The sequence below is a fragment of the Rhipicephalus microplus genome, unplaced genomic scaffold, assembly GCF_043290135.1.
Source record: "Rhipicephalus microplus isolate Deutch F79 unplaced genomic scaffold, USDA_Rmic scaffold_18, whole genome shotgun sequence".
NCBI lineage: Eukaryota > Metazoa > Arthropoda > Arachnida > Ixodida > Ixodidae > Rhipicephalus > Rhipicephalus microplus.
The window spans coordinates 3,882,142-3,909,664 of record NW_027464591.1 but is presented as its reverse complement, the minus strand read 5'-3'; the positions used below and the strand labels follow the sequence as shown (position 1 = coordinate 3,909,664).

The following is a 27,523-nucleotide window of genomic DNA, read 5'->3' as shown; positions in this document are numbered from 1 at the left end:
AATCACGCTAACATGCTCCAAAAACAATTAACGCACGAACAAGAACGACTTCATACGTGCACATAGAACAAAACGAAAAGCGCCATGCTTGCCCCCCTCCCCTCTGTCTTTTGATTATACTTATCAATCATTAACTACGGAAGTGTTCAATGAGTATGCATGTCCATTATCACACCCTGTCTAGTACACACTGCATAGCCCATGCGAAACCATGCAATGCCGCTATAACAAAGTGTGAAGATGTAACTTAAGAGAGGCGTGAGAGGTTGTTAACCTTCTGGCGTCATCTGCCGGCAGTTAGCGACAACAACGGCACAAATGCGCGGCTGACGCCGGTGGGACCCACCTCTGCAAGCCGTTACATTTTGTTTTCGCGCCCCAGCGATCCTTCATAGATCCCCTTCAGTCCGTTCGCAAAGGGCGACCACGGAAAGACGGCGATGAATCCGGCCCGATACGAAACGATGCAATGAGCCCTTCAATCCCCTACAACCTCGGCGCATCCGTGCTGGACAACTTCCCGGTTCTGACGAGCACTGTCGGCGCCAACTAAGTACAGCGAATCATTGGGTTGAGCGCGGTGCAGTTCAGCCAGCCAGCGTAGCGCAAACGCTGGTAACGCGCGATGCCGTTGGGTGGGTCCTCGATCCTAACGGAATGTTGTTGTGGATCCGGGCGCCAGGCGACGGTGCACATTAGTGCGCGGGCAGGGACTACGGGCGGGCGATGTTTTTATCGTAGCCGAGGATTTTCCCTCGAACTGTGTACTTCGGGGAAGGGCAGGACAGAAAGCGAAAGTTCCGCCAGCGGCGCAGTGACCGAGTGAGCTCGCAAACAGCGTGGAAGCAGCGCGCGTGTCGCCACCTCGCGGAAGTGACGGTACATACTGTCTGTAAGCACAAAATGCCTCCGTGATGGCTGTGTAGCCCTAATCTCAAAGGCCATGCCGCGAACGACGCTAACCGTGTCGCTTCCGAGAAACCTTCGCTCGGGTCCGCAGGCGCTGATCGCCGCGAAATTTGTATTTTTGTGAAGCGGGGCGAACTATTTCAACTTTTTAAAAGAAAGAGGGAAAGAAAAGCCAGGAGCTGAGTACTTTTCGTTCCAGAAGTCACCAGCGTCTGTGCGCGGAAGGACGTTCTCCATACCTGCGGCAGTCGAGGTATCAGCAGTTTCGGCGAAGAGCTTTTCGCAAGTTTTATTGCAAAATTAACATGGAATCGTCGTCCCAAGCTGACCGCAATGAATGCGTCGAGACAGTCGAGGAGGTTGACGACAAGAAGGTAAGGTTCATGCGACCTTAAACAGTTACATGAATCCATTTCTGAGGTCTCACCAAACTAACTCTCTCCATGCAGGCGGTGCAGGCAGAAAAAAACGCGCTGCAACAAACGCCGTCCGTGTCAGCCGAAAACAACAACCCCGAACGTAAGTTACCACGTAGTTAAATATTTACGAACAAGTGTTCTTAATATTTTGCCTTACTTTTGCAGCTGCAGAACCAGCAACACCCGAAAGTATGCAGGCCAGCGGCTATGCGTTGGCGGGCGAACGTAAGTGATCCAACGTACGAACGCTGCTCTGGCATTTTAAGTAAGACAAACGAGGCTATTACGTGAGTACATTGCATTGCAGCATAACGCTAGGCTCACATAATGATGCAATTTCCAAATTTTCATGAGCGTGGCTCGGAAAAATTTGTGGAGCTCACTCAGCCTCGATTATGAAAAAAACAAAAACAAAAAACGGGCGAATCCCACGTACCTTGAAAATTGATGTTAAACGAATCATGCGTATGGAAGGTGACTGTGTTGCAATTTTTTTGTTCATTGAGCGAAACGTCATGAAGTGGCGCTAAATACATGTACAAGTGTAGACACAGGCAACCGTAACGATGCCTAGGGCAACGTAGATAGCAACACCAGAACTTGGTAAGCTGATATGAAGCGCTGGTGCTCGTGAAGTTAAAGGTAAGCCGGACTCACTCAGGCTCACGAAAACTTAAAGAAACTGTCTAATCAGACGTTCCTCAAACTAATCTACAGATTCCTCACTGGATTCTTCTTTTTTTTTGCAGAGTTTCACTGCTTCAAAGGTTATTTATTTAAACCCACCTAATCCGGTAATTAAGAAGCACACAAAAGCAGTTCAGCGTATTCCATGCAGAAGTAGTCAACCTGTGTTTGGAGGCGTCAATATGCCCCATAGCTTTTGTTTTTTCGGTCATTCACAGTGTCATTGCAATGTTATGCACACTTTAAAAATAATTGTTCACATTTGTTCGGCGTTCACAGGTGAAAATGTTCCTACTGAAGAACTGGAAAACTATGGCACAGTCGCGTTTGCATTCGAAAGACCTGATGAACGTAAGTTATCCCGAAAAATTGAAACGTTTCAAACGCATGATTTCATCCCTGTTTAATAAATGGGTGCCCATCAACTTCTGAGTGCATGCAGCAGTATAGAACGCTCAGCTATAGTGCATTTATTTATTTATTTATTTATTATTTATTCCGAATCGTGCTTTATAATAATCAAAATGTAACATGACAGTTCGATTATAAGCTTAAATTCACAATATTACGCAGCTCTAGAACAGGGATCGTAGGCAAAGTTGCGCATTGGTTCACATGTGTTACACTTTTGCAGGTGAAAATGGAATTACAGAAGAGCCGGAAAGTCCCGGCGCAGTTGGATTTTCGTTCGAGAGACAAGATGAGCGTAAGTTACCTAAAAAGATAGAAACATTCTAACCGCGCGATTTTGACTGATTAAAGAATGGATGCCCATCGACTTCTGAGTACCTGCAGCAGTAAAACACTTAGCAAAGGAATTTATGTATTTATTTTTATTCGAAATTGTGCTTTATCGTAATGAAAATTTTCAATGACAGCTTGCTATCTCCAACCTAAGTTTCCATTAGTAGGCAGCCTATAGGGAACATGCAGACATTGAGTACCCAGCCCAAGCATTGTTTTCGAAACATTACACGTGTACACGCGAGATTATCGTGTGATAGCGACCACCTGGATTATCGGCGCCGTGGTCTGGTGCATGTGCGGTAGCAATAAAAGCCAACACAGCCCACGGCTTCACTGACCAGGCGACCACTGTGCAGTCGAGGGGGCTACACGTATAGAGAATGCTCGCTTTAATGCACGTATTGTGTTATTCAGCAGTAGTCTCTTACAGACAACACCTTTAGACCTTCCACGCATTCATGTCTAAGTGGCCCACCGTAATACCGTATCTCTCTTTTCTCTCTCTCTCTTTTCAGTGTTTCCTGAAGACGAGCACGAAGAACCTGCAGATTCTCCCGCTAATGATGGCTTTACACAGTTCACGAGTGAACGTAAGTCACCCTACAAATGGTGCCTGTATGTATGTGTCTGTTGCGTTCATAATTATAATATTATTGATAATATTAATATCATTTATTTATTCCTCATCAATACAATGGAACTTTGTGGAAGGTGTGAGAGTAAAAGCAAAGAACGCTGTATACGCCTCACACCTTTTACATTGGGAAGCAGCAGGAAACATCACTATATTGCATCTGTGTTTACAAGAGAGCAACACAAAATTGAAATAAACTCAAAAAGGTAACCCCCGTATTCAGAAACGCTCCTTGACTTGACCTTTGCACCGCCTCAAAGCAGCGCGTTTGAAACGGGCTTGTGCTGCATTGAAGGGGGTGGCAAGTGAGGGATCGGTTCGGGTGTAAGTATGCGGACTTAAACATTTTGGCTCTTTGCTGAAATTGGGGCCGCCACGGCCGGGATTCGATCCCGCGACCTGCGGGTCAACAGTTGAACACCATAACTACTAGATTGCGTGCTTGTGTGGATGCGATATTTCCAGGGGAGGGTGGGAAGGGGGGTCAGTGTACAATAGGTCTGATACCTAGAGCTGAGCATGGGGCCTGAACACCTCGACTCAGCCCATTCATTAAATATTACCAAGGAACATTTATACTGAGCGTGATCACAAATACAAAGTGAATAACTTGTATCTATATATCTGTTCCCCCTCGCTCCATGTTGTTCATTGTTACTGTGTTAAATAAGTTGGACGATCGAAGGATCACGTGACAGTCGCAAACGCCTCCATTTTTCTACGCAGGCCTTGGTGCAAGAGTGCATCGTCTGGCCGAGAAGATTGCTGAAGACACGGGCAAGGTTTCCCAGAATTCCGAAAACCTCGTTCTTCGAGTATCAGCGCGTCGCGACAATCTCTTGCGACACAACGAGCGGCAAAAGCAAAACATCGACACCCTCAAAACCATGGCTCTTGATAATTTGAAGAAGTACTCGAACGATGGCGAGTAGCTGAGTCGACACTGACTGCAGACAGCGAAGTATGTGTACATGTGAAGCAGGGATAACATATTTGAAGGACTCGCTCCGGGCTAAATTGCATCGATGACACATGTGTTCACTATTTCGCGTCTTAGTTATATACTTCCTTTTGTGATAAGTGTATCACATCTTCAATTTCTAGCAAGTTAGAATGCTAGCATTGTATTTGTGTTGTTATTTGTATTTGTATTTATGTATTTGTATTTATTCCCAGAGAAGGGAAGCGGGTTAGGGGGAGACAGAAGGTTAGGTGGGCAGATGAGATTAAGAAGTTAGCAAGTATAAATTGGCAGCAGCAAGCACAGGCCTGGGTAAACTGGCGGAATATGGGAGAGGCCTTTGTCCTGCAGTGGACGTAGTCAGGCTGATGATGATGATGATGATGATGATTTGTATTTATGTTGTTTCTATTTATGTTGCTAAGTTTGGAGCATAGTTCAGTTTCGAGAATGCAGGGACCATACATTGGAAAAAGTGAGCATATTTGAAAAAAGTGAGCAGGTCTATCTGGCTGGGTAAAATTGTACGAATAAAAAGACTTTCCAGCCACGTTAACTCTATAGTTTTTAATATTAAAATCAAAAACTGGCTCTGCATATTGAGACCCATTTGGTCTCTTCTACAGACAGCGATTCATTTAGGATGGGTCTCAAAACGTCGGGCCAGCTTTACTTTTAAACTAGTAGTGGCTTGATAGTCTATTCATTCGTATGGGACAAAGTGGTTCAAGTTAGGAAGAGGACAGGATTTTCTGTTGTCCACAAGGCAACAGTGTCACAGGGAATTAGGCAAGGGAATAAATAGAAAAGAAAAGGAAAATAAAGCAGTTCTAAACCTATGTGTGGAGTGGACCACCGAATATCTACAGCCAACAATGACCAACCGTGCTGAAGACCCAATACATTGCTCCACTACATATCATCGTGGCATAATGTCGTAGTGTCATGTATCAACTTAGCCAAAGACAACTATTTACAACACAAATTTAGTACATAACTCTGCATATTTTCATGGAATTGGCACTTGCTTTTGAAAACTATTCATGCGACACACACAGACGGCAAATATGAAGCTTCACTTGGAATCTCAAGTGAGATGTTCTCATTTTGCAGAACTTCATGTTGACCTCTTTCCTACCTGCTTTACATAATTTATTCATGTTCTTTTCCTAAACTCTTTCTGTTTTCAGACTTGGTTCAGGTAAAGACGAAGTTTGGTGTAACAATGTTTACTGGTACACGTTTCCAGAATGGGGAATCACATCGAGCTACTACGGCAGCAGCTTATAATTCCTCTCCTTGCAAATGTTTCACATTATTCTTTCCTACCCGTTTCTTTGTAAACACTACTATTGCATGCATGAACACTGGGCAAGTTTTAGAGCAGAAAAGCATGCTCAATGAACTTAAATGTCATGCAGGATGTATCAAATATCTGCATATAATCTTCTATTGCAGGTCTTGGCACTGCGGTGCACAGAACAGTTGAAGAAGTAGGCGACAACTTGCATAAAGTTCTTCAGAAGAGTGAAGAAAACCTTCAGCGTTTATTGAAACTATGGGATGCTATTCTACAGCATGAACAAGAGCAATTGCAGAAGTTTGACCGTGCCAAAGCTGTTAAGCTTAGTGTTTTTGAAAACTATACACAGGAGTAGTTGGGGCAAATGACAGCACCCTAGCATTTGAATTGCAGCAATGTATGAAAACTTTCTAAAACAGCGAAGGCCAGCACGGATGAACAAAATTTCATAATTAACTTTCCTTTTGATCACACATCAAGCACCTATGTGAACTTTGTTCAGGCAAGAATGCGCTGTTGATACCTGGGATGCATTTAAGTCAATAAAAAAGTTATAGTGTGACGTTGCTTGGCAGCGTTTTCACTATTGGAGAAAATATTACGTTTTCTGACTTACTATCTCGAACCAAGCGTTGTATTTATTAACACGTTGGGTCAAATGACATCATTTTACATAAAACCATTTCTTGTCCCACTGTTCAAGCATGTGACAGCCAGGTATGGTCAAGTCTAATATCTGAAACATTGAAAACCTATTTTCCAACCACTGCCTCTACATGTCACACTGGAAAACAAAAGCCGCCTTTGTGGTGCAGGCAGTACCTAAGATGTTTTTTTTTCTGGACTAGTATTTTGTGCTGCTTATCTAATGGACGAACAAGACGAGGACGGCTCCGTTCCTGTCACCAGCTTGAATTTATCCGTTCTGGAGGTTCTTCTCTTTGGCACTACCGAAATAGGTTTTAACGCCGCAGGAACGTTTTCCAAGCCGTATCCGATTTCCTATGGGAGACAAAACTAACTGAATGTGAAGTTTATAATGCCACTTTATTTTTCTACCTTATTGACTTGTTAGTAGTCTTTAAGCCTTCACTGCACCAATGAGTTACTTTTTAAACTATCTATGTCTAAACAAATTTCAATTGTAGAGCAATATTATCTCTAAAATAAGATGCTACCCGGTCCATGGCTGATCTCCCATGGTGCATGCGCCGTGTTACTAAAAAACAAGCAGTATTGCTTGTTGTCATGCCCAATCACTGTGCTCGCGCAAATGTTGTAAATACACTCTTTTTCTGTCGCCCCATAATATCCCTATGTGCAGTTTATCGATTACTGTACCTCTCGCTGCAAGGGCAGTTATAAAGTTTGCGAAAAATATTGGGCTGAATTGAAGATTTTGATAAGAACAATGTCTCGTGGAGTTATTACAGATACTTGTCACTTCTTGTTCGCATTATAAAACAGCGGCCTTTTTTCACCTTTGCAGTGCAGCAGGCAAGCGTACACTAGCTAAAATAGAATGTTCAATCATTTCATCTAAGCTGATATAGCTTAAACAGACATCGCCTTGTCGAACCAACGAATCCAAAGAATAAAAGTTAGCATCCCAGTAGGACTCGAGCCCAAGAAATCTGCGTGGCAGTCAGCTATTCTACGAGGTTTTGAAATTGCTCTGGAACAGTACCCTGTACGCAGGCGTAATATCGGTGCTGCGTTAAATGTAGTTGCTGCGCTGGCTACCTTCACTCGCTCTCTGGATTTCGTGCCGACCGGTTGACCCCCCTCCGTTCTCCAACGACAGCGCAGCTCTGGCCGACTGGGCTCGCCCTACGCCATCTCCTACGCCTACAAGGGCTCTCGCCGAGTGGTGCCCCGTCCTCGGACTGCTGTGACCGTGTCCATCTTTCCTATCTCCTCCTTACCTCTGTCGTGTACTGTCGTTCGCTGTCCCTGCGCCTCACTCTCTCCTTCATCTCTCTATTTCTTTACCAATCAATCGTATCCTTTTACTCCTTCCTTTACCTCCACCCCTCGTGAGCTACTGTTGAAGTGTCCTCCCCATGAGAGACAGTTACGGGGCTCACTTTTATCTTATTTTAAAATCCCACACTCACACGCACTACCTAATTTCATATGAAAATAACAAGCATCACATGTGTTTTCCTTTGGTGCAGGCGTCATGTAGCTTTAACGCTTATTGTGGTCTGAGTTCTGGTTGCGTTTTACGTCAGTCCGATAAGCATTATATTTGTATTTCTATGCTTCAGTCAGCTATATTCAAGCGTTGCTCGAGCCAGGACTAATACGCAAACGAAAGTTAGGGGTGATATTCGCATACGCACCATAAAGTGCATTTCAGTTTGATAACGCTCACGTCTGTGCTCTAACGCGACTCACGAGTTACCCTTCAAACGCCAATGTAGCCGATGTTTGCGGTAAGCCCACGACGTGGACACAACTGCTACACTTATAAAAGCGCGTAGGTTCAACTCGTAACCACCCCGTTGAACCCCATGAACAAAACGAGACCAAGTACACGATACCAAATTCCACCTCTCCGTCATGAACAGGGTAGCTTTCTCAAACCACATTCCTTTCCAACCACCAGCTATTTGAGAAAGGCTTCAAGAGATGGTTATATCAAGCGTCTTCTAATAATTTTTCCGGATCCTCTACTAAGGCGTCTCTCATAATCATAAGGTGGTTTTGGGACGTTGAACCGCACATATCAACCAACATTCCAATTGTTTACTTTATTATTATTATTGTTGCGGCTATATAGTATACTACGAGGCTGAGCACAAATATATTTGTCACGTACGAAAAGCAGTACAAATGCGGGCCATGCAGCTTTAGTGCATTTTTGTCTGTCCGAACGCAAACGCCAGAAGGTGAAGTAATTATAATATCAAGGACAGATAAATATTGCGCGAAATGGGCCACCTTCGACGAAATCCCGCTAACACGCTTCCAAAACAATTAACGCACGAAAAAGAACTGACTTCATACGTGCGCCAAGAACAAAACGAAAAGCGCCATGCTTGTCCCCTCCCTCCCTCTTTTGACTATACTTATCAATCATTAACTACGGAAGTGTTCAATGAGTATGCATGCCCATTATCACACCCTGTCTAGTACACACTGCATAGCCTATGCGAAACCATGCAATGCCGCTATAACAAAGTGTGAAGATGTAACTTAAGAGAGGCGTGAGAGGTTGTTAACCTTCTGGCGTCATCTGCCGGCAGTTAGCGACAACAATGGCACAAATGCGCGGCTGACGCCGGTGGGACCCACCTCGGCACGCCGTTACATTTTGTTTTTGCGCCCCCGCGATCCTTCATAGATCCCCTTCAGTCCGTTCGCAAAGGGCGACCACGGAAAGACGGCGATGAATCCGGCCCGTTACGAAACGATGCAATGAGCCCTTCAATCGCCTACAACCTCGGCGCATCCGTGCCGGACAACTTCCCGGTTCTGACGAGCACTGTCGGCGCCAACTAAGTACAGCGAATCATTGGGTTCAGCGCGGTGCAGTGCGGCCAGCCAGCGTAGCGCACACGCTGGAAATGCGCGATGCGGTTAGGTGGGTCTTCGATCCTAACGGAATGTTGTTGAGGATCCGGGCGCACAACAGAGGCGACGGTGCACAATAGTGCGTGGGCAGGGACTACGGGCGGGCGGTGTTTTGATCGTAGCCGAGGTTTTTCGCTTGAACCGTGTACTTCGGGGAAAGGAAGGACAGAAAGTGAAAGTTCCGCCAGCAGCGCAGTGACCAAGTGTTGTTGTTGAGTGATTCGAGAAAGAGGAAGAAGGCACCTAATTTCTGTCAGCCCCTTGGCGACACTGCGCAGTACCTTGTGTGGGAAAGGGGGAGGGGAATAAAAGAGGATAGATAGGATGGGGGAGTGGTGTGTGTAAGATGTCAAGGCCATGGCTGGATTAGCAAAGGGGCAGCAGCAGGGGCAGGCTGCAGGTCCCTGCTTATCTAAAAGCAGCTATTCCCGTCTTCTCTAGGAAGTCTACCAGGCTCTGGAGCGCTGGCAGGTGTGGACGGGACGGGTAGAGCAGGTGGTACAAGGTGGCGGCGGGTAGGCCCTGTCTAGAGTAGGCTGTGATGGCCCTCGAACTTTCCTGTGCCAGGCCAGGGCAGGCACAGAGGAGGTGCTCCAGGGTCTCGGGGTCTCCACATCGGCCGCAGGCGGGAGATGCACAGCATCCCATAGCGTGGCCTCGAGCAGCAGTCGAAACGCAGCCGGTCCGCAGGCGCAGCAAGGCGGCGCGGTCTGGTCTGGTGAGACCCATCTCAGGCAGGAGCTTGGGGGCTCGTCCATTGGCTACTCTGGTGTCTGGGTGTACCATTAGTAACAGCCGCTTGATGCGCGCCTTCGTGAAGTCCGTGGCCGCGATGGCCCGGGTGAAGGAGGTGCCTTGGCAAGTCTGTCCGCCTCATCGTTGCTGGATATTCCCACGTGGGAGGGTAGCCAGTGGAAGGAGATGGACTCCCCAAAAGCAGCAAGGGCTTGGCACTTGGCCACCAGGAGGTTCCCGGTCAGCCCGTTGCGTCTGGGGTTTACCAGGGTCTGCAGTGCCGCCTTGCTGTCGCAGAGGACGACCACAGGTAGCATTGGAATGGCCTGTGCCAGAAGGTCAGCTGCCAGGTGAGCCCGGCCAGCTCCACCTCCGTGGAGCTTGCCAAAATCGTAGTTTGCACTGCCTGCTGCTTCTCTATGCAGCGACGATGCATGCCGGGGTGGCTGTTCCATCCGGCATCACGGAACCGTCCGTGTACACCTGCAGCCGGCCCTCCAGTAGCTCCTGGAGTTTGCAGGATGCCGCCTGCTGTAGAACAGCTGCACGTGTTCCGTGCTTTGGAATCCTGTCCAGGTGGAGATGCACCCCTGGTGGCCGGAGGTGTGGCGGTGGAGGGGCAACGGATATGGGTGGATCCGGTACCATCTAATGGTAGAGGGGGATGAAGCCACCCATCCTGGACCCTGGCAGGCTGCGCAGGAAGGCCAAGAGAGCTGCACCCTCTGCAGCTTGGTGAAGACGGTCTGTGTGCCCCAGTGCGTGTTGTAGCATGCACAGCGATAGGGGCCACTCTCCTGTCTCCGCCAGCGTCGCGGCAACAGGAGAGCTCCAAGGTAGTCCCAGGATGGCGCTCAGAGCTCCCCTGTGCAGCTCCTCCAGCAGGCGTCTCCCGGCTGGCGTCAGGTTCACCAGCGGGAGGGCATACAGCAGGACAAAAGTGGCGGCGGCCTGGTTGAGCCGCAGCGCCCACTTAGTGGAGCACCCGCGTCCTTGCTGCTTAAGCCTGCCGATGGCAGCCTTGGACACGTCGGACTTTGGCTGAGGCGGCCTTGGCAGCAGAGATCCAGGTGAGCCGGTGGTCAACGGTGAGGCCCACGTACCTCACTGTCGTCCTCCAAGGGAGACGGTGGTTGTTAACCTTGAGCGGCTTCATGAGACCCGAGCCACCGCAAGGGCATGAATAAGCAAGGCCTTGGTTTTTTTTGCAGAAACACTAAGGCCAATGCCTCCGAGGAAGGCGATCACCGCATCCAGGGCTGCCTGCAGAGACCTTCTGATGGCTGGGATGGACCGCCTTGGCCCCCTTGCCCAGAGTTCAGCGTTGTCAGCATAGACAGAGCATTGGGCCGGGAACCTGGTGTCTGTCGGAAGGGAAGCTGGAAGCCCCTCGAGCGCCATGTTGAAGAGGAAAGGACTCAGTACGGAGCCCTGGGGAACACCAATTGTGAAGACCCTGGCCTGGCTGGTCTGTCCCCCAACACGAGCGCAGAAGGTCCTCCCGGATTGAAAGGCGGTCACAAAGCCTCGGAGGCACCCGCTGATGCCAAGTTTGTCTAGAACCGCCTCTACAACCACATGCGGGAAGCCACCGAAGGCGCTCTCCACGTCCAGCAGCAGGAGCATGGCCACATCCCCGCAGCTCTTGGCATCCTCAAAGGTAGCGACGACGTCTGTGATGGAGTCGGCAGTGCACCTGTGTCGCCTGAAGCCCGTCTGCTGCTTTGGGAAGAAGCCCAGCTGTCTGCAATCCATCGCAGCCTCTCCGAGGCCGCCCTCTCCAGCACATTTCAGACTGCATATGTTACAGACACTGGCCTGTAGGAGGAGAGCACTGAGGCCTTCCTCTGGGACTTCAGGATGGGTGCCACCACCACCGTTTGCCAGGACTTTGGTGTCTTAGACGTCGTTGAAGTAACCCAGGAGACGTTGACTGCTTCCCTTTGCCAGGTTGCGGAGCATCTGCAAGGTGATGCCGTCTGCTCCTGGGGCAATGCGTCGCCTGGATCACTCGAGGGCTGCCACGAGCTCAAGCTTCCAGATGGGCTCGCTGCACAGTTCCTGGGTCTGTGCGGCCACCCAGCCTGGATGATGGCAGTAGGTTGGACACGGTAGGGCGTCCGACGGGGGCACAGGGGCCAGCTGGACGATGCTCCTGGTGGCAAACTGATCGGCCAGGAGCTCAGCAAGCTCAGAAACAGGGACAGCCATGTGCACCGCCCCAGACAGCACCTGATTCATTGCCCGTGGCACCATCAGGAGGCACTTCAGCAAGCGCCAGGTGCGGGCCCCATCCTTTGAACAGTTGATGGAGGCACAGATGCTTCCCCAGCCCTGGTTCCTGCGCCTGCAGGCATGGCATCGGCAAACTGCATCTATCCTAAGGAATGCCACCCATAGTTCCGGTAGAGCCCCTTTGAGGGCCTGCCGCTCTGCTTGCCACCGTGCCGCCCTCAGTGCCAGGTGCTTGATGTCCGGGACGGGCTGTCGCTGCTGAAGCTAAGTGACAACTGTTGCTGCCTTAGCGCTGTTGGCCACCAGCCGCATGAGGTCCCCGCCACTCGTGTTCTCCCTGAAGATCCGCCGGAAGACCTGCCACTCTACCACGTGGTATTCTCTGTTCCTGGGGGCCTTGCCGTTGAAGGGAGACAGGAAGAGGGGCAGATATTCAGAGCCCCACGTGTCCTGTGCTGGTGTCCAAGAGTAGTGGCATCCCTCCGTAGCAGCGCTGACGTCGATGGCCGTGTGAGCTGCCCGGCCCCCACCGCGGATGAAGGTCACGACCCCGGTGTTTAAAAACACCAGGCCCAGCTCGTGCAGGACGTCATGTAGGGCCCTGTTCCGTGAACAGGTTTTGTGGCTGCCCCATGCTGAGTGGGGGGCGTTGAAGTCCCCACAGAGGACAAAATCCTTCCCCAGCCTGTGTGCCAGCTGCCGAAGGCTCCTGGGATCCCATGGTTGCTGAGGTCGGATATACAGGATGTCCACGACCGTGTCGCCCCCCTGGAGACGTACTCGGATGGCGCAGCACTCGAAGGGGCCTCCAACCAGATCATCCACAGAGACTTCAGCCTGTTGGAGCTCACGCTTTAGATAGACAGCGCACCGAGCTCCCTTCTGCAGGTGGCGGTCCTCCTGGCAGGGGGCAGCTAGACAGGCCTCAAGGGTGCACTGCATCCTGCTGCTGTAGCCCACGTACCCCGGCAGGCGTAGCTCCTCCGCCCGGGCGTAGACCTCCCGTAAGGCCAGCACGTCGAAGTCGGCCCGCTCTAGATGTTTATAAAAGTCGTCCTGCCATCCCTGCAGCGAGTTCACATTCCACTGGAGAATGCTCGGATGGCCGGGGAGACGAGCCTTGGCAGGAGGACCAGCCATGATAGTGTGGGGTTGGCTGAAATGCCGCCACCTGTAGGCATATGGCGCAGAGAGGGTGTTCTGCAGGCAGGAGGGCGGCACCCAACTTCATTGTCAGCAATGGGTAGGCCATGAGTTGTTCTTTGCATGGCAGAACGGGGCTGGCAGAAGCAGCAGGGAGGGCCACCATGGCCAGTGGCTGGGGCACAGGGGCAGCTGTCGTTACAGGGAGGGCTGCAATGGCAGCATCCACAGCAGGCAGGGCCGGGAAGGTTGCGGGAGAGACAGCCGGGCGCTGAGATTTTATAATTTATTTTCCGAATACTGAAAGCCTTTCGGCTGTTACAGGGGTGGGACATACTAAGAATGAGAAACATCAATACATCCAAATCATACAGCAATTTTAACAGCAAAAAATGAACTTGGAAATGTTACATGACATACATTGAAAACACCAGCATTGAGGCTAAAGGAAAAACAGTGCAGTGGTGGTAAGCATACAAACGAATTGCAATAAATTAACATAGTAGACCATGCTTACAGAAAATTATCTTTGAGCCCTTCCTCAAATTTACGTTTAATATACGTAAAATATGCTGCTAGCTTAACGGGAGTCATTGGAAGTCTTAATTTTCTTCGCAAGTACCATAATTTTCTCTCCGCCACAGCACAAACGTTTTCCAAATGGGTCCTCCAATTTATATTCCGGGATATTGTTACACCTAAATATTTTATTTCATTGAAGGTAGACAGGCGGGTAGAACATAGAGTGGAATTGGAATGGAAGACACGCTTACTTTTGTTTGTGACGCGCAAAGCAATTGTTTTAGTTTGATTTATTTCCATTTCCATTTCCACGGAGTGGGCCCGTCCGGTGTTGTCACTTGCGGTGACCCGCGGTGAGTGCGGGGTGCAGGAATAGGGCGGCCAGGAGGAGAAAGCGCCTTGACAGCGCTCGCATAAGAGCGAGCCTCCCTAGCCTCCTCCCTCACGGCTGCTGCGAACACCTTCCTAGACAGGTTGGTGGTGGACGACGCCAGGATGGTGTCCACTTTCCGCTGCTCCTGCCACCGAGGGTACTGCGCCATGTCAGCAGGATGCGGGCCACCGCTGTTAACACGTCGTGGTCTCGACTGCGGGAAGTCCTGTACCTCTGGGGGGGCCCGACCGACGCGGATGCAACTTCCAGGCCAGCTGAAGCTTTCCTTGACGTGGACGAACCGGCCACACTGCTGGTACTGCATGGGGCGTGGTCTGGACGGCCGCACCGGGAACCTCACTGGAAAGAGGGTCCCGTGTGTCGGAGGAGCCGGTCCAGCAAAGCGTCACTGTGCGCCCCTCCCTGGTGGAAACCAGTACCGGTACTGCAGACTTGATGCCGGGCAGTAGGCTGTCCGCTGCCTGTTCACCATCAACCCCGTGAATGTACCCCGTGCTTGTCTTATGGTCGGCAGGCTCCTTTGCGATGAGAGGAAGCTCCTTGATGCTAAGAAGCTGGTCCAGGCGCTCTCGGGTGGAGGCGTCAGCTGCCACGACGTTACACTCGAGGTTACGTTACAAAAGCGGGCCATGTAGCTTTAGTGCAATTTTTGTCTGTCCGACCGCAAAAGCCAAAAGCTGAAGTAATGCTACAAACAGATAAAAATAGCACGGTATCGGCCACCTTCGACAAAATCGCGCTAACACACTCCGAAAACAATGAACGCACGAAAAAGAACGGACTTCATACATGCACAAATAACAAAACGAAAAGCGCCGTGCTTGCCCCCCTCCCCTCCATCTTTTGATTATACTTATCAATTATTACCTACGAACGTGTTCAATCGGTATGTTTGCCCATTATCACACCCTGTCTAGTCAATGCTGGTTAGCACATGCGAAACCGTGCAATGCCGCTAGAACAAAGTGTGAAGACGTAGCTTGAAAGAGGCGTGATACGTTGTTAACCCTCTGGCGCGCATCTGCCGATAGTTTTAACGATAGCAACGGCACAAATGCGCGGCTGGCGCCGGTGGGACCCACATCGGAACAACGTTACATTTTTTCCCGCCGCCGCGATCCATCGTAGATCTCCTTCAGTCCGTTCGCAGAGGGCGACCACGCAAAGGGGGCGGGAGAATCCGGCCCGATACGAAAAGATGCGACGAGCCCTTTAATCCTCTAGGACCTTGGCGCATCTGTGCTGGACAACTTCCCGTTTCTGACGAGCACTGTCGGCGCCAACAAAGTGGAGCGAATCATTGGCTTGAGTGAAGTGCAGCGCGGCCAGCCAGCGTACGCAAACGCTGGTAACGCGCGATGCCGTTGGGTGGGTCCTCGATCCTAACGGAATGTTGTTGTGGACCCGGGCGCACCACACAGGCGACGGTGCACAGTAGTGCACGGGCAGGGACTACGGGCGGGCGATGTTTTGATCGTAGCCGAGGATTTTCGCTCGAACTGTGTACTTCGGGGAAGGGCAGGACAGAAAGCGAAAGTTCCGCCAGCGGCGCAGTGACCGAGTGAGCTCGCAAACAGCGCGGAAGCAGCGCGCGTGTCGCCACCTCGCGGAAGTAACGGTACATACTGTCTCTATGCACAAAAAAGCTTCCGTGATGGCTGTGTGGCCTGAATCTCAAAGGCTATGCCGCGAACGACGCTAACCGTGTCGCTTCTGAAAAAAATTTGCTCGGGTGCGCAGGCGCTGATCGCCGTGAACTTTGTATTTTTGTGAAGCGAGGTGAACTATTTCATTGTTTTAAAAGAAATAAGAAAAAAAAGCGAAGAGCTGAGTACTTTACGTTCCAGAAGTCACCAGCGTTTATGCGCGGAAGGACGTTCTCCATACCTGCGGCAGTCGAGGTATCAGAAGTTTCAGCAAAGATCTTTTCGCAAGTTTTATTGCAAAATTAACATGGAATCGTCGTCCCATTTGACTGCAATGAATGCGTCGAGACAGTCGAGGAGGTTGACGACAAGAAGGTAAGGTTCATGCGACCTTAAACAGTTACATGTATCCATTTCTGAGGTCTCACCAAAGTAACTCTCTTCATGCAGGCGGTGCAGGCAGAAATAAACGCGCTGCAACAAACGCCGTACGTGTCAGCCGAAAACTACAACCCCGAACGTAAGTTACCGCGTAGTTAAATATTTATGAACGAGTGTTCTTATTATTTTGCCTTACTTTTGCAGCTGCAGAACCAGCAACACCCGAAAATATGCAGGCCAGCGGCTATGCGTTGGCGGGCGAACGTAAGTTACCCAACGTATGAACGCTGCTCTGGCATTTTAAGTAAGACAAACGAGGCTACTACGTGAGTACATTGCATTGAAGCATAACGCTAAGCTCACATAATGATGCAATTTCCAAATTTTCATGAGCATGATTCGGCAAAATTTGTGGAGCTCACTCAACCTCGCTTATGAAAAAAAAAACGGGCGAATTCTACGTACCTTGGAAATTGATGTTATAAAAATCATGCGCATGGAAGGTGACTGTGTTGCAATTTTTTTGTTCATTGAGCGAAACGTCATGAAGTGGCGCTAAATACATGTGCAAGTGTAGACACAGGCAACCGTAACGATGCCTAGGGCAACGTAGATAGCAACACCAGAAGTGGTAAGCTGATATGAAGCGCTGGTGCTCGTGAAGTTAAAGGTAAGCCGGACTCACTCAGGCTCACGAAAACTTAAAGAAACTGTCTAATCAGACGTTCCTCAAACTAATTTACAGCTTCCTCACTGGATTCTTCTTTTTTTTTTTTGCAGAGTATCACTGCTTCAAAGGTTATTTAATTAAACCCACCTAATCCGGTAATTAAGAAGCACACAAAAGCAGTTCAACGTATTCCATGCAAAACTAGTCAACCTGTGTTTGGATGCGTCAATATGCCCCATAGCTTTTGTTTTTTCGGTCATTCACAGTGTCATTGCAATGTTATGCACACTTTTAAATTAATTGTTCACATTTGCTCGGCGTTCACAGGTGAAAATGTGCCTCCTGAAGAACTGGAAAACTATGGCACAGTCGCGTTTGCATTCGAAAGACCTGATGAACGTAAGTTATCCCGAAAAATTGAAACGTTTTGAACGCATGATATTATCTCTGATTAAGAAATGGGTGCCCATCAACTTCTGAGTGCATGCAGCAGTATAGAACGCTCAGATATAGTGAATTTATTTATTTATTTATTTATTTATTATTATTTATTCCGAATTGTGCTTTATAATAATTAAAACGCAACATGCCAGTTCGCCGTCATGAGCTTGAATTCACATTATTAGGCAGCTCTAGAACAGGGATCGTAGGCAAAGTTGCGCATTGGTTCCCATGTGTTCAACTTTCGCAGGTGAAAATGGATTTCAAGAAGAGTCGGAAAGTCCCGGCGCAGTTGGATTTTCGTTCGAGAGACAAGATGAGCGTAAGTTACCTAAAAAGATAGAAACATTCTAACCGCGCGATTTTGACTGAATAAAGAACGGATGCCCATCGACTTCTGAGTACCTGCAGCAGTAAAACACTTAGCAAAGGAATTTATGTATTTATTTTTATTGGAAATTGCGCTTTATCGTAATGAAAATTTTCAATGACAGCTTGCTATCTCCAACCTAAGTTTCCATTAGTAGGCAGCCTATAGGGAACATGCAGACATTGAGTACCCAGCCCAAGCATTGTTTTCGAAACATTACACGTGTACACGCGAGGTTATCGTGTGATAGCGACCACCTGGATTATCGGCGCCGTGGTCTGGTGCATGTGCGGTAGCAATAAAAGCCAACACAGCCCACGGCTTCACTGACCAGGCGACCACTGTGCAGTCGAGGGGGGCTACACGGATAGAGAATGCTCGCTTTAATGCACGTATTGTGTTATTCAGCAGTAGTCTCTTACAGAAAACACCTTGAGACCTTCCACGCATTCATGTCTAAGTGTCCCACCGTAATACCGTATCTCTCTTTTCTCTCTCTCTCTTTTCAGTGTTTCCTGAAGACGAGCACGAAGAACCTGCAGATTCTCCCGCTAATGATGGCTTTACACAGTTCACGAGTGAACGTAAGTCACCCTACAAATGGTGCCTGTATGTATGTGTCTGTTGCGTTCATAATTATAATATTATTAATAATATTATTATCATTTATTTATTTCTCATCAATACAATAGAACTTGGTGGAAGGTGTGAGAGTAAAAGCAAAGAACGCTGTATACGCCTCACACCTTTTACATTGGGAAGCAGCAGGAAACATCACTATATTGCATCTGTGTTTACAAGAGAGCAACACAAAATAGAAATAAACTCAAAAAGGTAACCCCCGTATTCAGAAACGCTCCTTGACTTGACCTTTGCACCGCCTCAAAGCAGCGCGTTTGAAACGGGCTTGTGCTGCATTGAAGGGGGTGGCAAGTGAGGGATCGGTTCGGGTGTAAGTATGCGGACTTAAACATTTTGGCTCTTTACTGAAAATGGGGCCGCCACGGCCGGGATTCGATCCCGCGACCTGCGGGTCAACAGTTCAACACCATAACTACTAGATTGCGTGCTTGTGTGGATGCGATATTTCCAGGGGAGGGTTGGGGGGGGGGTCAGTGTACAATAAGTCTGATACCTAGAGCTGAGCATGGGGCCTGAACACCTTGACTCAGCCCATTCATTAAATATTACCAAGGAACATTTATACTGAGCGTGATCACAAATACAAAGTGAATAACTTGTATCTATATATCTGTTCCCACTCGCTCAATGTTGTTCATTGTTACTGTGTTAAATAAGTTGGACGATCGAAGGATCGCGTGACATTCGCAAACGCCTCCATTTTTCTACGCAGGTCTTGGTGCAAGAGTGCATCGTCTGGCCGAGAAGATTGCTGAAGACACGGGCAAGGTTTCCCAGAATTCCAAAAACCTCGTTCTTCGAGTATCAGCGCGTCGCGACGATCTCTTGCGACGCAACGAGCAGCAAAAGCAAAACATCGACATTCTCAAAACCATGGCTCTTGATAATTTGAAGAAGTACTCGAAAGATGGCGAGTAGCTGAGTCGACACTGACAGCAGACAGCGAAGTATGTGTACATGTGAGGCAGGGATAACATGTTTGAAGGACTCTCTCGGGGCTAAATTGCATCGATGACACATGTGCTCACTATTTCGCGTATTAGTTATGTTTATTTATTTAGAAATACTGTCAACCCTCTCTTGAGGGTCATTACAGAAAAGGTACGACCCACTGTACAAACAAATTAAGGATATAACTATACATCTCCCAATGATAAACCAGCTATACATATATACAAATCCGTGAAAGCTCTGCATTCCTAACGAAAAACACACACCCTGATTCGCAAAGCAATGAATAACAATCGCAAGAATATCTACAATAAGTCACATAAATGTAAATCAAGTAAATGCACAAATTCATTAACATCACCCCCACTGACTATGTTACTCGGTATCCATGCCAATCTTCAATGACATCGGGCAAGAAAGTATGACGGTACGCCTTCGTTCATGCAAAAATAAGGTTGCAGCACTCGTATATGGTTTGCTCTCTCGCTTCGTTTTCCAGGTTGTTTATGTAGTCAATTTTGTTAATTTTAAACTCACCTTCTAAGGATTGAAAAAGAAACTTCCATATATTTTTGCGTCTGCGCTTGTGGAGCGTCTCCAGATCACATAGTTGTAGCATTTCTGTGACTGAGTTGTTCTGCTTATATCTCGAGCATATAAAGCGAGCTGCAAGCCGTTGTGTGCGTTCAAGTTTATTTACAAGCACTTTTTGGTGGGGACTCCAGACAATACTGGCATATTCCAGTATGGGCCGTTTGAAAGTTTTAAAAGCAAGAAGCTTTACGTCCATACTAGCACCCTGCAGTTTTTTTCTTAATTTGTACAATTTTACTTCCAATATACTTCCTTACAATATACACCTTTTACAATATACAATATTCTTCCTTTTGTGATAAGGGTATCACATGACAAATTTCTAGCAAGTTAGCACGCTAGCTTTGTATTTGTGTTGTTATTTGTATTTGTTGTTTGTATTTATGTTGTTATGTTTGTGTTGTATTTATGTTTAATAATTTGTTATTAATAAAGAAGTCATATTTTGGTGTTCCACATCAACCAACACAATCCAGTTTGGTATGTATGTACATATGAATTTAATAAACATCTTAAGCAACTGTTTCTAAGGTACGTATGCATTGTGAAATGTTTGATGTAGTTTTCGCGAATTTCGCGTTATGAACTCGTTCAATACCAGAAATATATGTAGCGCAAATATTAATATGTATACGAGAAACACGATAGACGAGCGCTACTACCATTGGCGTAGCCAGGCGGGGGAGAAAGTGGGTGTTAATTGACAATTGTGGTGTGCAGGAGAATAACATCATCTAAATCGCTCGCGATCTCTCCCAAATTATCTCTTCTTTATCAGTCGTACGTCAGAATAGGCGCTGGTCTGACGCATCGGCACACCGTTGCATGTTTTTTTTTTTTTTTTCAGTGCGGTCCTTTCTCAATCCGAAGGCTGGCTGGCTTAGCTGGATAAGAGAGGGGGTCGGGAGTACAACCTTTTTACGCATACATACGCACTCACGAACATAGAACATACATGTAACATATCCCCGCCCGCTGTAAATAAGCTCTATAGTTACGCCCCTCCTGTTCATCTGTGGTAGACATCTTCTAAACATTGCCTAACGCAAGGCTGCAGCAACACTAATTGTCTGCGGTGCGTGCATGGGCAGTTCTATTATGGTAATTCACTGGTTTCCCAGTCGAAATTGGTTAGCGGAAACAGGCGCGCCTATCACCCACACAGCATACGCGCGGGTATGAATATTTCAGCGGATCCAGTGGGCTGTTTGCGACGCACGTGAGAATAATATGTGCATGCGCAAGTGTGATCCGTTGTTTCCTTTGTATGAATTTCAAGAACAAATATATTCGTGCACATGCAAATGAACTTTTGTTCAATAAAGTCAGCGTTACGGTTGCTCATTAAATTGCTCCTTTCTTCGGTCACGTTGTTGTCCACAGCGGTGATGTAGCTCTTACCCTAAAGTTGCGGGCTCGAGCCTGGTCGGGGTGGTCGCGTTGTAATGAGGGCGATACGCTAGTGGCCACCATGGTGTACCTAACAAACATATTGTGGTTTTAGGACGTTGAACCCTAGCTAGTATTTATTTTTCATAGTCCGATTTGTTATCCGTGACGTCCACTTCACTCAGTACTATATTGTAACAACAAATCCAAGTGGAAACACTGCTCATAACCACGAGGAACAGAAACCACAGTAACGAAAGCGAAAATTCACGACGATAGCGGATTGGACGGGTTTGTGCCGTGGAAGAATTTTTCGTCCGGTGTTCTCTTGTTCCAGAGTAACTTCGGTTCAACGAACTGAAAAACAAGTCTTCTGCTTGCCTCTTCTTTACTTGATTGGTTCATGCAGGTTTAGTTTGAGCGAAAAGTCGTTTTGAGCCCCAAAGTATTATGGCTGAGCTTTGTAAACATGGCAACAAAAAGCGTTGCCAAGCGCTGCTGCCCACCCCCCGCTCTAAACAACATATTTTACCGTTTCAATTGAGGCGCGCATGCATCAAATGCGGATGTCGCGCTGCTAGCGCCACACCATAGACGTTCTGCGTACCTACTGATTTCTCGGTATTGCTCCCGTGATTGCCGTGCACTGAAAAACTTGGAGGCAATGTGTTCAGCGCTGCCGGCATCGCAGGCCGCGAAAATATAAGTTTTATAAAAAGAGATTTGTTCGGGCTAGGCTAAACGGGAATGAAACAAGCGATCAATTAAACTGTTTCTGATAGAAGTAAGCTGCCGTCTGCTTGCAAAAGGTGTAAGCTGTTTGCAGAAGCCGTGCTCACTCTGGGATATCTTCAAGTTCTCAGAATCTTGTTGCACCAAATGGATTTTTCTGGCGAACGCACTGAAGGGCAAAACGGCCCGGTAATGTGACCTTATTTGTTTACAATAACGCAGTTGTATGTGGTTACTCATGATGGTTGTTAACTGTCTCCATGCAGACCCTGCTGCTTCAACTGGAGCAAACGCCGCCGGCATCACCTGAAGATTACGGGAGCGAAGGTTTCTATCCGCGTACGTCACCGCGTGTTAATACGGCGCACGTCGCATGCGAATACATTTAAAATATAATGCCGCCGAACACACGTTTTGACGTTTACAGGCGAAGATGCGCGCCCGGGAGAAGCTGGAAGCTTCGGCACCTGTGAATTGTTGTTGGAGAGACCGGATGAAGGTATGCCATACAACAATATATGAATGACACTTCTACCTATGAGAGTACAATAGAGTGTAACATTACATGCTGCTAACACACTCATCCGCAATAATATATGTTGCGTGTTAAGAAAGCATCAGGCAAATATTTATATAATATGTATTGTAAATGTAGGCATAATTCATTATCGTGGTTAAACGAAGACGTATTCATTCATTTGTTTATTCATTTATTGAAGGTACACTATAAAACCGCAAATGCTTTCCGTTGACACACGCCCGGCGAATAACCCTTTCCCATAGTTTGCCAATCTCATAAGGGTCTACGTTAAACATCGGCATGTCGTTTCAACCCCGTTTATAGAGTGTGGCAGCTTGGGCTAGTTGGCATGACATGACGATATTTATAGCGCGAAAACAGAACAACGACGCAGAGACAAGAAGTTCTTCGTGTCCTTCTTATCGTCTGTTTATGGAGTAAATATACCGGTGTTCTGCGGTTTAGATCACTTGCAAGTTTAGATACCCATTGCAAGTTTAGATTACCTACACAATGAAATTTTTAAGGTGCTGTTTCGGGAGTATTACGGAGACACTTCTTGTTTCCATCGGGTACTTATTAGGCATATTAGCTGGACATTTCTAAGTGTTAACGTACTTAGGCTGACTTTCTCTTAGCTACTCTCGACGGACAGGGGGATTGCGCGTCGCCCTCTGTTCCTAATTTCATTTTACAACTCGAGATCCTGATAAGGCGCCCCTGGAAATCGCACGTTATGGGGCATGGAGATCGCTAACGATTTCCGTATGAACAAAACAATTGTTTTAGTGAGCTCGAATGATTCTCCGATTCACCCTTTACCGGTAATTTTTCATCCATGGAGTCACGACTTGTACGTAAGGCGAACTTGCACTACTTGTAATATACGTACCTGTATTGCGTTGCTGTAATCTTTGTAGGCGTTTGCACGAGAAGGAAAGGGGGCAAAGCCTGCCCCATACATAGAACCTAGTGGAGAGGAGGCGGGGACTGCGATGATCTACCATTTCCTGCGCTCGCAGTCAGGGTTGGCACTCCAGGCCTCGGCCCCCAACCCCACGCATACATAGCGCAAAATGACCATTTGCCATTGGCGTGCTCGGCAGTGTGGCGTACCCACTCTTTCGCTTGTTGGGGGGGGGGGGGGGGGCAAACTCACCTCACCTAACCCCTAGGCGGGGATATAAAAATATATAAAAGAGCCCACAAGAAAATTCACCACAGCGGAAATGTTGGCAAAATTCCAATATGTTTAACATAGCCTCGTAACAATTCCATTCTCCCGTAAGAACATAATTCAGTGATTACTGTTGTGATGGAAAACTACGCCCTACTTTTGGTCTTCCCAGTGTGACCGCTGTCGAAAGGGGGGGGGGGGGACTCAGCCCCCTACTTTTCTCAATGGGAAGAGAAGGGGCTCGCGTTTCTCTTGCCTCCCGGCTGATACGGGTGCTCGGCCCCCCACTTTAGACCAAAAAATAGCCTCCCCCCCCCCCTAAAAAAGATTCTGCATACAATCCTGCCCCCTCCCCCATTAAGTTGAACCTAACGCTACCTATGGGTATCTTATGTAACATAAGTTTGATGGCATCTTATTTTGTGTGAACGTCTCGCACAGGTGATGCAGATAATGACGGTCCCGAAGAGGAAGCTGGCGGTTACCGTGGGGATGCATCACTCGAGATGGCAATCGAACGTAAGCGGCACACATTTGTGACATCACTTCGTGCTATGCAGTGCGTTAATGCCGACGCCTAGAATGTCATGCCGCTAAATGTAGCTGCTCAAAAGTACTCAGAAGTCCTGAAACAATTCTTCAACAATGTGCGAAAACGTTGTCGATATTCCTTGAACGCGTGAACAGAATACTGTACTACATGTAGCAGGAATTACACAATCAAAAATACCCGAAAAATACTCGCGTGTACCACGCTTGCCCTCGGGGTGTGGCAACGTGCCGATAACACAAGCAGTCAGCGTATATGCTTCTTTTAGGTAGCATGCAAGCTATCGGAATCTTAGCATAAGCATCGTGAAAATTTAGGCCACACCAGCCACACAAAGAGAACAGTCGGAAGGTTGTAACCCGCGGCAAACACCCGCTTCGCGTCGTGTATAGACAGGGTTTGACTGCAGTTTATCCCGGCCGCCTGGATCTGGCGACTGTGAGTTGATTATGCAGATCATGCCCTACACCCAAGGGGACGCCAGAATCGCAAGCATTCATGCCATGGAGAAAGGAAAAACTCATGCCATACCTACAGTGTTCTAGCTAGTACACTCTACCATGGCTACAGTGTTCTAGTTCCAGAACACTGTACCATGGCCCATGAAAGAAGGAAAAAAAGGAGTTTTTCTTTCCTCCGTGATTCATGTTTTCACGAGCTCTGCTCTTGCGAATTTCCTGCGAATCATCATTCTGGAAATGACGTCATCTTGGCGTACTCATGTACACGCGTACTCGTGTGGTCCATCACGGGCTTTCTAATCCGAATGGCAGCGCTAGCTCTTTTCGACGCGCGTCAACACGCGATCTGGCTTGCTCGGCTGAGGCTGACGCTAAGCAGCGCGTTCTGACGTGTTCCCACGCGTTCATGAGGTAGGGGCTAGTACAGGCATTGGCAGCCCCAACCACATGGTAGTGTACAGGTGTTCTGTGGCCCATCTTCCCTTTGCCACCCATCGTCTTCCCTTGTTTCGTTGACACTGCACTCTCGGGGATGGCGTGAGATACGAAACGCGTATTTAATGCAATAACTCCGCGCGAAAAAAAATAAACATAAAAAACACAAATGCTTAGACAAGAGATTCGTGAGGCAGCGGGATCATTCTGACTTAAATGAATACCTTCGAAAAGTATTGGCAAACCCAAATGAGTGTGAGGATCGCGGTGCATGGGGGGGGGGGGGAGGCGCTGCTTTTATGTGGAATTTCGAATAATACTTTTTTTATATATAAGCAGTAACCTACACAGCTTCATTACCACGCCCCGGTAGCATCCTTCAGGATTGCCAGCCAATTCAGCACGCTACACACTACTGACTACCATTTCCGGTCATGTCATGTGGTTGAAAGAAAAGCTGCCAGTATTGAATGCCCTCTCATCCCACCTCCTTCCAGATGCACCGATCTGCAATAAGGTCTCCATACACCCTTGAAAACCCGTTTAGAACATGAGAGCATGTTGTTCGGCCTGTGATGCATCGCAGAGCAGTTGGGTGAGAAGGTCCATGTATGCACAAAGGTACACAGGAGAATAAATTATAATAGTTGTCAGTAAGCCCCGCCGCAGTGGTCTAGTGGCTAAGGTGCTCGGCTGACCCGCAGGTCGCGGGACCGAATCCTATCTGCGGCGACTGCATTTCCGTTTGAGGCGGAAATGTTGTAGACCTGTGTGCTCAAATTTGAATGCACGTTAAAGAACCTCAGGTGGTCGAAATTTCCGGAGCCCTCCACTACGGCGTCTCTCATAATCATATAGTGGTTTTGAGACGTTCACCCCAGATATATATCTATTAGTGGTCAGTAAGAGGAATTTACGTTGATTTCGTCCACTCACTGGAGCATGGTGAAGTTTCGAGAATGCAGCGACCATACATTGGAAAAAGTGAGCATACTTGACAGAGGTCGATCTGGCTGGGTAAAATTGTACGTATAAACAGGCTCTCCAGCCACCTTTAGTCTATAGTTTTTAATATTAAAATTTAAAACTGGCTCTGCATATCGAGACCTATTTAGTTTCTTCTTCAACCGGTGACTCATTTGGGATGGGTCTCAAAACATCGGGCCAATTTTACTTTTAAACTAGTAGTGGCTGGATAGTCTATTTATTCGTATGGGACAAAGTGGTTCAAGTTAGGAAGAGGACAAGACTTTCTGTTGTCCACAAGGTAACAGTGTCACAGGGAATTAGGTCAAGTAATAAATAGAAAGAAAAGGAAAATAAACCAGTTCTAAACCAATGTGTGGAGTGGACAACCGAATATCTACAGCCAACAATGAGCAACCGTGCTGAAGACCCAAAACATTGCTCCACTACATATCATCGTGGCATAATGTCGTAGTGTCAAGTATCAACTTAGCCAAAGACAACTATTTCAACACAAATTTAGTACATAACTGCATATTTTCATGGAATTAGCACTTGCTTTTGAAAACTTTTCATGCGACACACACAGACGGCAAATATGAAGCTTCACTTGGAATCTCAAGTGAGATGTTCTCATTTTGCAGAACTTCATGTTGACCTCTTTCCTACCTGCTTTACATAAAACATTCATGTTTTTTTCTAAACTCTTCCTGTTTTCAGACTTGGTTCAGGTAAAGACAAAGTTTGGTGTAACAATGTTTACTGGTACACGTTGCCAGAATGGGGAATCAGATAGAGCTGCTATGGCAGCAGCTTATAATTCCTCTCCTTGCAAATGTTTCACATTATTCTTTTCCTATCTGTTTCCTTGTAAACACTATTTTTACATGTATGAACACTGGACAAGTTTTAGAGGAGAAAAGCACGCTCAATGAACTTAAATGTCCTGCAGGACGTATCAAATATCTGCATATAATTTTCCATTGCAGGTCTTGGCACTGCGGTGCACAGAACAGTTGAAGAAGTGGGCGACAACTTGCGTAAAATTCTTCAGAAGAGTGAAGAAAGCCTTCAGCGTTTATTGAAATTACGGGATGAAGTTCTGCAGCATGAACAAGAGCAATTGCAGAAGTTTGAGCGTGCCAAAGCTGTTATGCTTAGTGTTTTTGATAATTGCACACAGGAGTAGTTGGGGGCTAATGGCGGCACCCTATTTTTTGAATTGCACCAATGTATGAAAACTTTCTATAACAGCGAAGGCCAGTACGGATGAACAGAATTCCAAAATTTACTTTCTTTTGATCACACATCAAGCCCCTATGTGCAATTT

At 47.5% G+C, this 27,523-nt stretch overlaps 2 protein-coding genes across 4 annotated transcripts; both read left to right on the top strand.

Moving 5' to 3' along the window:
* Nucleotides 1-1,499: 1,499 nt before the first annotated feature.
* LOC142785135 (uncharacterized) lies at nt 1,500-4,548 on the top strand. Of its 2 annotated transcripts, none has more exons than XM_075883577.1 (3): nt 1,500-1,553; nt 3,278-3,352; nt 4,123-4,548. In XM_075883577.1, the coding sequence occupies exons 1-3, from the start codon at nt 1,520-1,522 to the stop codon at nt 4,326-4,328; spliced, it is 315 nt and encodes a 104-aa protein (XP_075739692.1). In that variant the 5' UTR covers nt 1,500-1,519; the 3' UTR covers nt 4,329-4,548. The 2 variants fall into 2 exon arrangements, with proteins under 2 accessions (XP_075739692.1, XP_075739693.1); XM_075883578.1 differs by lacking the exon at nt 1,500-1,553 and adding an exon at nt 2,676-2,721.
* Nucleotides 4,549-16,276: 11,728 nt separating this feature from the next.
* On the top strand, nt 16,277-27,291 carry LOC119178452 (uncharacterized). Of its 2 annotated transcripts, XM_075883574.1 has the most exons (7): nt 16,277-16,434; nt 16,500-16,559; nt 17,293-17,364; nt 17,657-17,728; nt 18,286-18,360; nt 19,131-19,365; nt 27,183-27,291. In XM_075883574.1, exons 1-6 carry the CDS (start codon nt 16,359-16,361, stop codon nt 19,334-19,336), a joined length of 561 nt encoding a protein of 186 aa, XP_075739689.1. In that variant the 5' UTR covers nt 16,277-16,358; the 3' UTR covers nt 19,337-19,365; nt 27,183-27,291. The 2 variants fall into 2 exon arrangements, with proteins under 2 accessions (XP_075739689.1, XP_075739690.1); XM_075883575.1 differs by lacking the exon at nt 17,293-17,364.
* The last annotated feature ends 232 nt before the right edge of the window (nt 27,292-27,523 follow it).

Bases quoted from the DNA above. Each gene is read 5' to 3' on its own strand.
- LOC142785135 (XM_075883577.1), top strand. From the start codon at position 1,520: ATGCAGGCCAGCGGCTATGCGTTGGCGGGCGAAC. The intron at 1,554-3,277 runs GTAAGTGATCCA...CTCTCTTTTCAG, and splicing joins CTATGCGTTGGCGGGCGAAC to TGTTTCCTGAAGACGAGCAC. The intron at 3,353-4,122 runs GTAAGTCACCCT...TTTTCTACGCAG, and splicing joins TACACAGTTCACGAGTGAAC to GCCTTGGTGCAAGAGTGCAT.
- LOC119178452 (XM_075883574.1), top strand. From the start codon at position 16,359: ATGCAGGCGGTGCAGGCAGAAATAAACGCGCTGCAACAAACGCCGTAC. The intron at 16,560-17,292 runs GTAAGTTACCCA...CGGCGTTCACAG, and splicing joins CTATGCGTTGGCGGGCGAAC to GTGAAAATGTGCCTCCTGAA. The intron at 17,365-17,656 runs GTAAGTTATCCC...CAACTTTCGCAG, and splicing joins ATTCGAAAGACCTGATGAAC to GTGAAAATGGATTTCAAGAA.